The sequence below is a fragment of the Rhineura floridana genome, chromosome 5, assembly GCF_030035675.1.
Source record: "Rhineura floridana isolate rRhiFlo1 chromosome 5, rRhiFlo1.hap2, whole genome shotgun sequence".
NCBI classification, from domain to species: Eukaryota; Metazoa; Chordata; class Lepidosauria; order Squamata; family Rhineuridae; genus Rhineura; species Rhineura floridana.
The window spans coordinates 11,703,398-11,715,951 of NC_084484.1; the positions used below are offsets into that span (position 1 = coordinate 11,703,398).

General features: G+C 40.8%; 1 protein-coding gene across 5 annotated transcripts in view; it reads left to right on the forward strand.

Moving 5' to 3' along the window:
- PCDH17 (protocadherin 17) overlaps positions 1-12,554 on the forward strand; it is a 206,908-nt gene that overhangs the window by 70,194 nt on the left and 124,160 nt on the right. For 4 of the 5 annotated variants that reach the window (XM_061629953.1, XM_061629954.1, XM_061629950.1 and 1 more), the window contains exons 2-3: positions 3,633-3,691; positions 3,854-4,026. In XM_061629953.1, coding sequence (XP_061485937.1) covers positions 3,633-3,691; positions 3,854-4,026 — 232 coding nt within the window. The remainder of the gene's footprint in view (positions 1-3,632; positions 3,692-3,853; positions 4,027-12,554) is intronic. The other variant, XM_061629951.1, reaches the window with a different exon arrangement.

Genomic DNA, 12,554 nt, shown 5'->3' on the forward strand with positions numbered 1-12,554 from the left:
CTAAGCCCAGGTGTGTCTGTGTATTTTAGTTTCTATTAATCGTTAGTATCAGTAACATACAAGTTGGATAAGGTAAGTTATTTTTACATATAGAAGCTTTCCCCTACTTATACTGAATACCTTAAAAATAACTTAAGGGATAAGCTAAGGAATTTATCTTTTACGCATCTTGCTATTTATCTTTCTGGAGGGTTTTTTTTTCCCAGGACTACTTCTCTATCTGTCTGTCTGTCTATCTATTTATTACATTTATGTACTGCCCCATAGCCGAAGCTCTCTGGGTGGTTTACAGCAATTAAAAACATTAAAAACAAATATACAAATTTTAAAACACAAAAACAATTTTTTAAAATTTAAAAACAATTTTAAAACACATGCTAAAATGCCTGGGAGAAGAGGAGTCTTGACCTGGCGCCGGAAAGGTAACAGTGTTGATGCCAGGCGCACCTCATCAAGACAAAATTCCATAATTTGGGGGCCACCACTGAGAAGGCCCTCTCCCCTGTTGCCAGACTCCCAGCTTCCCTCCGAGTAGGCACCTGGGGGAGGGCCTTAGATGTTAAGTGTAGTGTACGGGTGGGTTCATGTCGGGAGAGGTGTTCCATCAGGTATTGTGGTCCTAAGCCGTGTAAGGCTTTATAGGTCAAAACCAGCAGCTTGAATCGAGCTTGGAAACATACAGGCAGCCAATGCAAGCGGGCCAGAATCAGTTCTATGTGTTCGAACCGTCTGGTCCCTGTTACCAATCTGGCCGCTGCATTTTGCACAAGCTGCAATTTCCGAACCATCTTCAAAGGCAGCCCCACTTAGAGCATTGCAGTAACCTAACTTGGAGGTTACCAGAGCATGGACCATTGAAGCCAGGTTATCCCTGTCCAGATAGGGGCATAGCTGGGCCACCAACCAAAGTTGGTAGAAGGTACTGTGTGCCACCGAGGCTACCTGAGCCTCAAGTGACAGAGATAGATCTAGGAGAACCCCCAAGCTATGAGCCTGCTCCTTCAGGGGGAGTGCAACCCCATCCAGGACATCAACCATCCAGTCAGAAGAACCACCCACTAGCAGCATCTCAGTCTTGTCTGGATTGAGTCTCAGTTTATTAGCCCTCATCCAGTCCATTGTTGCAGCCAGGCATTGGTTCAGCATATTGACAGCCTCACCTGAAGAAGATGAAAAGGAGAAATAGAGCTGCGTGTCATCAGCATACTATTCATCTATCTATTTACTTAATTTATTAGCTGCCTGGCAACTAACATTCTCTGGGTGGCATAGTGCATATAATAAAAACAATTAAAAACCATAAAATACAAAATAGAATTCTAAAAACAGCATTAAGACAATCAATATAAGACAGAGAAAAAACTAAAGGCTATGTTAAACATCAAAATTCACATCCTTCCAGAGAGTAAAATGAGGTAAAAGAGTCAGATTTTTTTTAAAAAAACAGTAAGAGTAAAAAGGCTACCACCCACCCTGGAAACAATATCAAAAAGGCACCAGGTGAGCCTTTCTGAGGAGGGTTTCAGCTGAAAAATCTGTGGATTCTTTCTCTTAAACACTCAGAAAATAGTAGGGTGGTCACTTTTACATCACACACACAAAAAGGGAGTTTTGCATAAAATGTGCATATGCTAATTTATATGTATGGATTCAGACTTAGAAATACTTACATTTTATTTCTATTTAAATGCTAGCATCTAAGCTCATGGGAAAGCCTGAGACCAGGTGTCATGTGTACGGGCTCAGTCTATTGTCCATATGTTAACTGCTGCTCTCCCTTCTGGTGGTTTTTTAACTTTAAACTAGATCTGATCTGAACTGGGGAGCTCTTCAAACAGAGAAACCTTTCAAACAGAAAACTGCCCTTTGACAGCACTTCAGATGGAGGACTGTCCTCTGTAAACTAGCAAATATGACCACCTTAGAAAATAGCTCACAGTGAAAGGAAGACTGGGGAGGAGATGCCCTTATACTTTTAACATAATATTTTAAGTATAGCATAAGTGGTTTGGAGGACAAAAAATGAGTTCAGACCACTCCCACTTTGTTTTCAGGGCAGGGAATGTCTATTCAAAGCACTTCCACTACCCTTAAAATGTGATATCTGCCTTCCCCCTAATTTATGCCAGCCTAGACTCCGCATTTGATCCCGCTTTGCAGGGGACACAATAGCATGTTGTGGGTAAGCCACATCGAATGCCTAAAGGTTGCGGGCCAGGGTTATGGGATTCATATGCTGATTGCCCTTCTCCCTGGAAAATGACACTTACTTATTGCATTAATCCCATATTCTCTCTGTTGTCACTGATAAGTGTGTGTGTGTGTGTGTGTGTGTGTGTGTGTGTGCGCGGCAAAAAAGGTAAACACGGTTTTGGGCTGCATAAACAGAGCTATAGTTTCCAGGTCGAGGGAAGTAATAGTCCCACTATATTCTGCATTAGTCAGGCCTCATCTGGAATACTGCGTTCAGTTCTGGGCACCTCATTTTAAGAAAGATATAGACAAGTTAGAGCGGGTTCAGAAGAGGGCAACGAGGATGATAGCCGGTATGGAGAACAAGTCTTATGAGGAAAGGTTGAAGGAACTTGGCATGTTCAGTCTGGTGAAGAGAAGGCGGAGGGGCGACATGATTGCACTCTTTAAGTACCTGAAGGGCTGTCACATAGAGGAGGGTACAGATTTCTTCTCTGCTGCCACAGAGGGTAGGACTAGGTCTAATGGTTTTAAGTTGCAGGAGCGTAGATTCAGATTGGACATTAGAAGGAACTTCTTGACAGTAAGGGCAGTTCGGCAATGGAACTGACTGCCTAGGGAGGTGGTGGGATCCCCTTCGCTGGATGTCTTCAAGCAGAGGCTGGACAGCTATCTGCGGGAGATGCCCTAGCTGTGGATTTCCTGCTGTGAGCAGGGGTTGGACTCGATGGCCTACAAGGCCCCTTCCAACTCTAGGATTCTAGGCTTCTATCTGTCAACTGAACCCATTGTGTGAGCTTACTAACATGCACCTGACAAGAGCCTTTGTAAACAAACAGCTCCTCGTAGTACAATTGTTGCTGGATTGTCCTACTTCAGACTGTTGTAGAATAAAGTTGTGGGACTGCATGACTGAATCTTTCCTTATTGGATAGACTGGTGTCTGAAATCTATCGTATCAGGGTGACTAGCCTAAAACCTTGCCTTTAACACCAGCTTTTCTCTGTTTATAATGTTTTTAAAAGTCCAGTATTGTTTTGTTGCATTGTCAAGAGAGCTTCTGAGAATGCTGCATCTGTGATAGGTGATATGTAATAGTAAACTCTTGTGAGCGAAATGTGGTCATCTGAACTTCCCTTAATACAAACCTTAAGATGAACTTAGTATTTAGCTAATTACAAAACATATTTTTCATGTTACTTATGTAAATCTTCCTTGTTTGTTTTAGCAGGTAATTTGTGGACCAGGATCACTTAATTGTTCTGAGTAGATAATTATATATCAGCATTTTGCAATTTAATTAAAATGTACAAATCTGAAGATTAAGGGGGGAAATTATTTTTGAATTATTAATCATTCCTCCTCTAGGAAATCTTGTTGCTCTGCAGGAGATTTGTCCAGTGTACAACTAGATGTATTTTTTTCCTTCTCTTTCACAGACAGACAATTTTCCCGCAGAGCCCAATTACTTGGGCAGCAGGCAGCAGTTTGTTCAAAGGTAAGGCCTATTAAATAACTTTCTCGGCTTCCCCATTTGCATTCTTGTCAAAATTGCTTTGCCAGAGAGTACAATTCAAATTGGGTGGGAGAAATAAATACAAGTTTAACATATCCCCCCTTTTTTTCTCTTGCTCTCTTTCTTTCTATGCACAAATATCAGTAGCTCCACCTTCAAGGACCCTGAGCGAGCCAGCTTGAGAGACAGCGGGCACGGGGACAGTGACCAAGCTGACAGTGACCAAGACACTAACAAAGGCTCCTGTTGTGACATGTCGGTTAGGGAGGCACTGAAGATGAAAACAACTTCAACTAAAAGCCAGCCGCTTGAACAAGGTGAGTGAAGCGGCCACTGTTTGCAAAGTCTGCAGCTTAAGTAATGATTAGAAACCTGTTACTACGGCTCTGGCAGTATGTCACGCTAGGCAAGCCCATTGATAATGCTACCAGAAGAAACACTAAATCTTCCAGCCAACCTGCAGCAAAAGCATGGTCTCTCTCTCTCTCTCTCTCTCTCTCTCTCTATGTATTACAGTATACACATGTATAAATGTAATGATGTATGTATGTGTATATAAACATACATATTCATTAGAAACATAAACTGGAACACACAGTTATCCTGTTCAGTCCCAACAACCCAAGTAATAGTAGCATTTTTAAAACACAAATATAGTAGTTGTCTGTTATCCAGAGAACTTAATGACTAGTTCCACAAATGGAAATGAGACTTTGGGACTTTTCATTGATACAGCATTGGTCTGATATTGAAAGACAAAAAAAAGACAGGAAAAATCTCACTGGGGATGCCCAAAGCATAAAGTAGCTCTTTGGAATCTGGGTTTATTTTTATGTTCTTGGGAATTTCTACAAATGTATAGCCTACTACCATTCTGCTTTCATGTGTCCAGACAAGTCAAGCTGGATTCACACAGCTAGAGTAATGGTTTGATTCTCACAAGTGCCTTTCCCCATTTCATGGGTGGAATGTTGCTTGCCTAAATGCTTCAATGCAATAACAGACTCATGATTAGAAAGTTCATAGGATAGAGGCATTATGTGGTAGTTGCATTTGTTGTGTGAAACAAAAATGGCCACAGCGTGATTACACTTTTTTATTTTTAGTTGTTATGATGTGAAGATGGCAGAATAAACACTTGAAATCAAAAACTACCCCAATGAAAGATCACTTCATTTTCGTTGTGTTTCCAGGATACCTTTCTTTATCAAATGTAAAGCATAGATAAGCAGCCCCAAGCAAAATAACTTTAAACTAAGGCCTATTGAAATTAACAAGTAATGAGTTTAAGATCAGGCTTATTATGACACAGGGCTGGGTCCACCAAGTCCTACTGCTGTGCAGTTTCTAATTATTTTAGGGGATCTAACTGGAGCCCTCCTTTGCTGGATGTTTTAAATTTTGCATCTTCAAAGAATACTTTTCTCATTAATTTGTCTGCTAAAGAACCCTGAGCATCTGCTACAGTATTCCTGCATGGTGTCCTTCAGATGTTGTTGGACTACAATTCCATCAGCCCAGCCAGCATGGCCAGTGGTCAGGAATGGTAGGAGTTGTAGTCCAGCAATCTGGAGGGCACCCACTTTGGCAGCCTCTGTTATAGAGGATTCTATGTTATATTCTGTGGTGTATACACAGGTCATGCTAGGCACTACTCATGCCTTTTGGAACTCACTGTTGCCTGTGTAAATTAAGCTTGCAGATGACATCATATCCTGTATGTGCAGAGGAAGGTCAGCATCAGAGGACAAGCTATCTTTCAAGGAAGCTTGTCCATCAGCATCAGTCTCATTAGGAACTCCCTAGCTGGTTTTCAAACAATCCCCAGAGTACCCCAGAACACAATTTGAAAACCAGTCTCATTGAAATATGTGGAGGCTATGCAGATGCAGTCCTTGGAAGGTTGCACCAATGATCTGGCCACTAGTTAGTGAATCATTCCATTTACAACCTACAAAAGAGTTCCTGATGGGTGCCTGTGACACTACTGAAGTGATTTACAGCAGAGCAGTGACTGTTCTCAACTGGCTTATATTTATAGCAAGGGGGGAAAAAAAACTCTGTTCCTCCCGAGTCTGTCTGATTTGGTTTATGTTCCTTTTTGCTAATAGTAAGTGATGTTTATTTCAAAAGAAACCCACTATTTCCTATCAGTGCCAGCTAAACTGAGAACACCAGCTGTATGTGCCTCTGTGTGTTGTTGTACATTTTGCTTGTAGTCTTCCAGGCAGTGAGGAGGAACACAGCTGAATTATTTTGAATTTAGTTTCTCATCTTCATTAGTCATTTCAGCTTGTTGTGTGGAAAATGATTCACAGCACTGAGGATGTTTTAAAAATTGATTAATTAAGTCTTTCTTAATGAGAAGCTATATTTATAATTAAGCAGAAATACATTCTAAGCTTCCTATTAATTGGTGATTAATTAGAACTAGATTTTTGCCCCCAGCACAGTCAGAATTGTACCACATTCATCAGCAAATGCACGCTTGGCTTCATATTCTTGATCAAGTCAAGAATGCAGTAAGAATTTTTTTGCTGTGTAGAATATTTAGAATGCTGCACTGTAATTTATTCTTTATATGTTTGAGGGAGGACCTCATAACCTTGTTTTCCAGGAGAAAAGTGCCAAAAAGGTGATTTCCACCCCCCTTGCATAGTGACTCTCTGTTTACAATTGGACCACTGATCTGTGTAAAGATGCAGTATTAGATTTCTCTTTCTCTTTAAAAATATATTTCAGCATAGACATGCTATTTTCTAATAAGAAAAAAAAGAATAAGATTTCCAATGTGTTCTATAGCCAGAGTTGTACAGCTGTAAAACTATTGTGCCCAGATAGTTTATCTGTTGACATTATGAGGGGCATTTTTTAAAGATTCATTAAATTTCCTGGGGAAAGAGGGTAGAAGGGTTTTACATCTCCTTGTTGCCTTCAGTTTTCACTTACAGTACACTGAAATTCATAGTAGTTTTTAAAAGTCTTGCTTAAACAATACATCCACTGGATTGTGTAGAAAAGTTAAAGAGATTTCTGTATATTTTATCTGTTACATTTGTATCCTACCCTTCCTTGAAGAAACTCAAAGTAAGATGTTAACCTCACAACAACCCTGTTAAGTAGAATAAATGGAGAAATACTGTGACTTGTCCACGGGCCACAAAATATCTTCATAGCTGGATAGGGAGTTGAACCTGGGAATCTTAGCTCCACATCCAACACTCTATCCACTACCTTGCACAGTCTTTCTTATTTTCACTGTCTATAGAAAACATGGGACTTAATCTATCAGGTACATTTTTTGCTCAAGCCCCATTGAAATGAACAGGAGAACACATTGGTGCTCTTCTGCAAGTTCTGTTTATTACAGTGACTGAAAACATCTGCAGTGGATACAAGAGTGAAATTCAAAACATTGCTGAACAGGATATGTCCACCATATGTAGCCTTCCATTCCCTAACAATGGTAAATCATGTCTCCTTTAATTCTTTATGTCACTGATGAACAAGAGATGCTGGCAAAAGTCAGAAATGTTCAAATTTCCAGATAGATTCTTCTGGTCTAGTTAAATTGTATTCATTTTGGAGACTATAATGAACTGATTAGTTTTCAATAGCCTGCTGTTCTCCAGTGTTGCCTGGGGCTGATGGGAGTTGTAGTCCAAAGCATCTGGAGAGTAGGGGAAGGCTGAACTAGGTGGATGCCCAAAATGGGTCCCATTTGGTCCAGAAACAGCCTGGGTCACAGAAGCCTCTGAATCCTGGCACTCACCGGCGACATCCCTGAGGTGATTGGCTTCTGTTCCTACTGAGGAATGCTAGTTCATTTATCCAGATACATAATGTGGACTATCCAAACTATTTCCAAATTAGGCTGGTAGGCAGGAGGTGGGATTTTTCTCATTTTTACACATTGATCAGAGACTAGTGTTGCTTGCGAAAAAGTGGGCAAACATTATGAATTATGGCTGGGATGCTGCAGGCTATGAGCCAAGGAGGCTGGAGGCAGTGCAGTTTCAGGACTTCCATGGGGACTTGAAAGAAAGTGTCTCACAGGCCCACCATGTTTATATAAAAAAACTGGTGGTAGTGGTGGAGGCAGCACATTACACTGCAGGTTGTCATATGCAGCCATGTCCAAAAAATAAAATAAAAAATAGGTTTAGTCAACCATTACTGTTGCTTATATGTGTGATATGGAAAATGTTCATGCGGAGTCTGAATTTGTTGTCAAATTCTGGATGAAGGGTTCTGTTGATCAAAAAACAACTCATTTATTTATTTATTATTTTATTTTTATCTCACCCTTCCTCCTGGCAGGAGCCCAGGCTGGCAACTCATGCAACCAGCTGATATTAATAATAATAATAATTTAATTTATGTGTCGCCTATCTGGCCAATGGCCACTCTAGGTGACGTACAAATCAGTTCTTCCATTCTTGGCATGTAGATTGGACAGATCTACTGTTCTGAATACCTGCAGTGATAGATAGATTATTCCTTGTGGGTGGGTGCATTGTGTGTGTTGTATGTGTTTGGATGGATATCTTGAAAGAATATAAGCCTAAGACTACCTATGATAGGAGAAAATATTTTACAGATGTACTTCAAAGAGTAATGATACTCCTTATTCCACATAATAATAAAAAAGGGAATAGCTTAAAAAATAGAAGAAGGCACTCAGAATAAGAATGAGGGTCTAGTCATATTGGGCTCTTTGTGTGGCTGTGTACCAATAAAGGTTTCCCATAGAATTTTGAGAACAGATTGTTCCTGAATTTTATTTAATTAGGTGGTTATTCCCCCTCTCTTGGCTACATAACTAGAAAATTGGGGAGGTTGCTACATCTTTAATTTTGAAGTACACAAATTTACAAATATAAGTCTGAATAAGTATCTCCGTAGCATATGGGAAAATAAATTAAATACTCGACAGGAATTTTGTAATTCTAAGTCAGTTGGGGGGTGGGGATGAAGAAATAAACCAAGCCTTCACAAAGGTAACAGCCAAACCAGAAAAAGTGACCTGAATGGCCCCTCTCACTCTTACCGAAGATCCTAGAATAGCCTTCCCCAACCTGGTGCCATCCACATATTTTGAACTACAACTCCTATCATCTGTGAACATTGATCTTGCTGCAGTGCTAATGTGAACTGGAGTTCAACAGCTGGAGGGCACCTGGTTGGGGAAGGCTACCCTAGTACAAGGTTAAAGAAAAGAAAAGCGTTCCTGTCCACGGACATGTGGACCCAGATTCTAGTGATGTCGAAATCCTGGGACAGAGATGGGTGGAGCAGTATTCCCTGCTCTGAAGATGTTGTTGGACTACAACTTCCACCATCCTTGATGATTGACCATGCTTGCTGGAGCTGATGGGAGTTGTAGTTCAGCAACATCTGGAATTCCATAGGTTCCTTGTTCCTGACCTAAGAGAAACAGGCAATCCCGTTGTCCCCTACCATCAACTACCATATTCTGCAGCATTGTTTGAAAACAGAGGGCATTTCCCATTCCTCTTTTGAGCATGGATAAGAGCCACTTCACAATATTCTTAGCACATACTGACTTTCGCCATTTATGTGAGAGGTGGCTATGTATCTTTTTATACATCAGAGTCAGCTATGATTGGCCCCACACGGTGCACATGCAGGGGAGAAAATGTGCACATACTTGTATTGTAACATGTGAAGTGGCCCCCAACACACATGCAGAACTGGGTTGGCAAAGTTTATGACTCCCTTTAGCAAAAGACTAATTTCACCACATGGTTTAGGGGTCATTCTCTCACAAAGCACCTCACATATGCAGTTGCCTTGATCAGGACTGGAGATGCTTCAGGCATGTCACTGCTCCCATTAGCTCTAAGGTGTGGATTTGTATTTTGTAGCAAAACCTTTAAGGTTTAGGATAGTGCTTTTTCAGATTACAGCGGATCACAAGAGAAGCAACATTGTTATTGATTGTTTATTGATGCCCAAACCTAGTGGAAATTTATATTGGGAGGAAATAAGATACTTATGCCTGCGTTAATCTTCCAATCGCTCAGCTAAACAAACTCAGTCTCTGTTCTCATCTTACTTGACAAGGCTTGGTTAAAAAAGAAGGAATAATTAAGAGGGAAAGTCAAGAATATCTGCTCTTCAGGAAATGTTGCTTAAAAAGAGAAATCCACAGATAGCAATATTTGCTCCGCGATTCCCTCTTAGATAAAAGTAAATAAAGGAGGGAGAATAAAAAATGAGGGTCCTTTGATAAATCTTGGCAGGGGGCATAAAGGAGACAAGCTTGTGGAAAAGAAAGTGTTATCATTGGGACAGAAAGTCTTGTGCAATAAGCAAGTTCGTCCCCTTTAAGTTGCCTTCATTCTAGCTGTCTGTAGGAAATTTCTACCTACTCTTTCTATAAAAATGTCTAGCTCTATCTCATAAGCTTATTTATGCTCTCTGATTCACTGGCCTTATTAAGCAGCTCCTTCCATATGTTTACTACTCTTTAAGGAAAATTGTTCTGACATTTTGTTTGTGTCTCATTTTTAGACTGTCTGTCCCACCCATCCACCCACCCCATGAAGAAGTTTTGAAAAGAATCCTCATCAAACTTTGTTACTGGAATTGAACCTTCCTTTGTTAATTAGTGTTTCACTAGGATTTGGCATTGTGCTCCGAGTCTCCATCTAAAGGCATAATCATGTGTGATCTAAAATGAGGTGGAAAGACTTCTCCTTCCTCCCATAGTTGCTCCCCAGCACACTGTAGTCCTCTTCATGCATTGTCAAAATATGTGATGATAATTGAGTGAGAGAAAAGCAGGGCCACATATGCTTGCCCTGCCCTCATACACAGCCTGCCAAATGCACATAGGCTGTCCCCATGAGCTAGACCCCTGAGTGCTCAGCGTTCCAGCTCACAGGAACAGCCTGCAGGCAGTTAGCAGGCTGCCCCGCTGCACACATGTTTTCAGCAAATGGAGAGCCTTGAGCAGGAGTTGGCATAGGACATAAGAGCAAGGGAAATATGTGTGGCCCCCAGTGCCCTCCCTCATGTGATTGTTGTTGCGTGTTTGACAGTGCCTGAAGAGGGCTTGTGTCACCACACCTTTGTGGATGTACTGGATCATGTCCAAATAGTTTTAGCTTTTACCTCAGAAGGATACCTCCCCAAAGGATCCTGAGATGTTCTCTGAGGGGGATGCAAGTATCTCTAACAGAAAATTCTCTGCACCATCACCAAACTGTGATTCCCATGTTCCTTTGGAAAACCATGACTGGTAAACTAATATAGACTTCCGGTCAGGCGTTTAATGGCGACGGGGGAGTTTCTGACACCTCCCGTACCCTGTAGGCGAAAATTAACTAAATAGCTGCTATTTGTAGCCACACTTCTATCAGCAGAGTGTCCTGAGCCGACATAAATAGTAAAACCAGTTGAACAGCTGAACAACCCAACTCATATAAAACCAAAATAAGCTTGTTGTGTAGATATGCTCCAAAGTGAAACATTCCGATTACTGTTTGCATCTTCTACTTTCTGTTGTGTAAATTGAAAACATTAATTCCATTTCCCATATTAGTAAAATTGGTATCATATTTATTTTATTTATCTGGATATCCTGGGTATCCAAACACTAGGAGGGAGAGGAACAGGAAAACAATACTAACAAAATAAGAAAAGCTACCCCCTTCCTGCAGAACAAAACAGAACAACAACACTGAAAATCAAAAGGAACCATAAGACCAGCAGCGGAGAGCAGCATGTAGATGCAAACTCTCAGCTGGCTGTTGGCGATTAGGCGGAAGGTGGCCAGCTGCTTCCCTTCAGTCTAGAAGCCAAGGTGTGTTTGTGGGCAAGACTCAGAGGACACAAAAGTGTCCTGTGACAGCTTAAAGAAGCCTATTGGGGAGTTCTGGGTGGGAGGATATGCATGTGTCCTCTGAGGCCTGTTCCCCTCTTGCACACACAATAACTTTACTCTAGTTCAAGCCACTGTAATGGCTTCAGAAACTGAACAGGAGATAGCCAATTCCCCATTTTCATTTATTTACGATATTTGTATGTGCCATGACAGTGTCTTAAAACTTCTTGTGCTCATGAGTTCAATGTGGCAAGCCCTAGTGGGGCACACACCCGAGTCCCTCTGTCTCTTTCTCTCACAAACACAGACACACAGATCTCTGAAGCCATTGCAGGGCCCCTGTGTAGGTCCTATTCTCCTCAAGGTATGTAAGCGATACCAGCTATAGTTCTGCTGATAGCTTGTACTACTAAAATTAGTATGTATACTAATAAGTGCGGCAAAAGAACAATATATGTCACACTCATTTCCTTTAATTGTTTGTCAGAATGCAAACAAGGCATTACCACAAGGGAGAGACATATTTTCTTCTCAAAATGTGTCCAGAATGGACAGGCATCTCCAAATGTAATTCCAAATGTAATTATGTTGGTAGCTAGTATAACAGCAGAACAAATTCTGAGTTATTTTCTATTTTCTGATTTTTTTTTAATTTGCAGCCATAAGGTAGAACTGGTATATTTTCTTTCTCTTTGCACACTCTAAATACTTTTCTAGGTTATAATGTTTAAGGATTTCCATTTTATTCTAGGTCTTCCATGATCCATATTTACTGGAAGCTTGCCCACCCAATTCAAGGCTTCTTCTTCTTCTTCTTCTTCTCCTCCTCCTCCTCTTCCAATACTTTGATTCAGAGAGTGTTAACCTGAACCTGCTGTTTCAATAGATGCTAGGCATTTGCTGTTGTTTATACTTGTACACTGTAAGATATGCACTTTGCTTGTAAACTGTTAATTAGATCATGGCTGACATAGAGTGGGGATATAGTAAGGG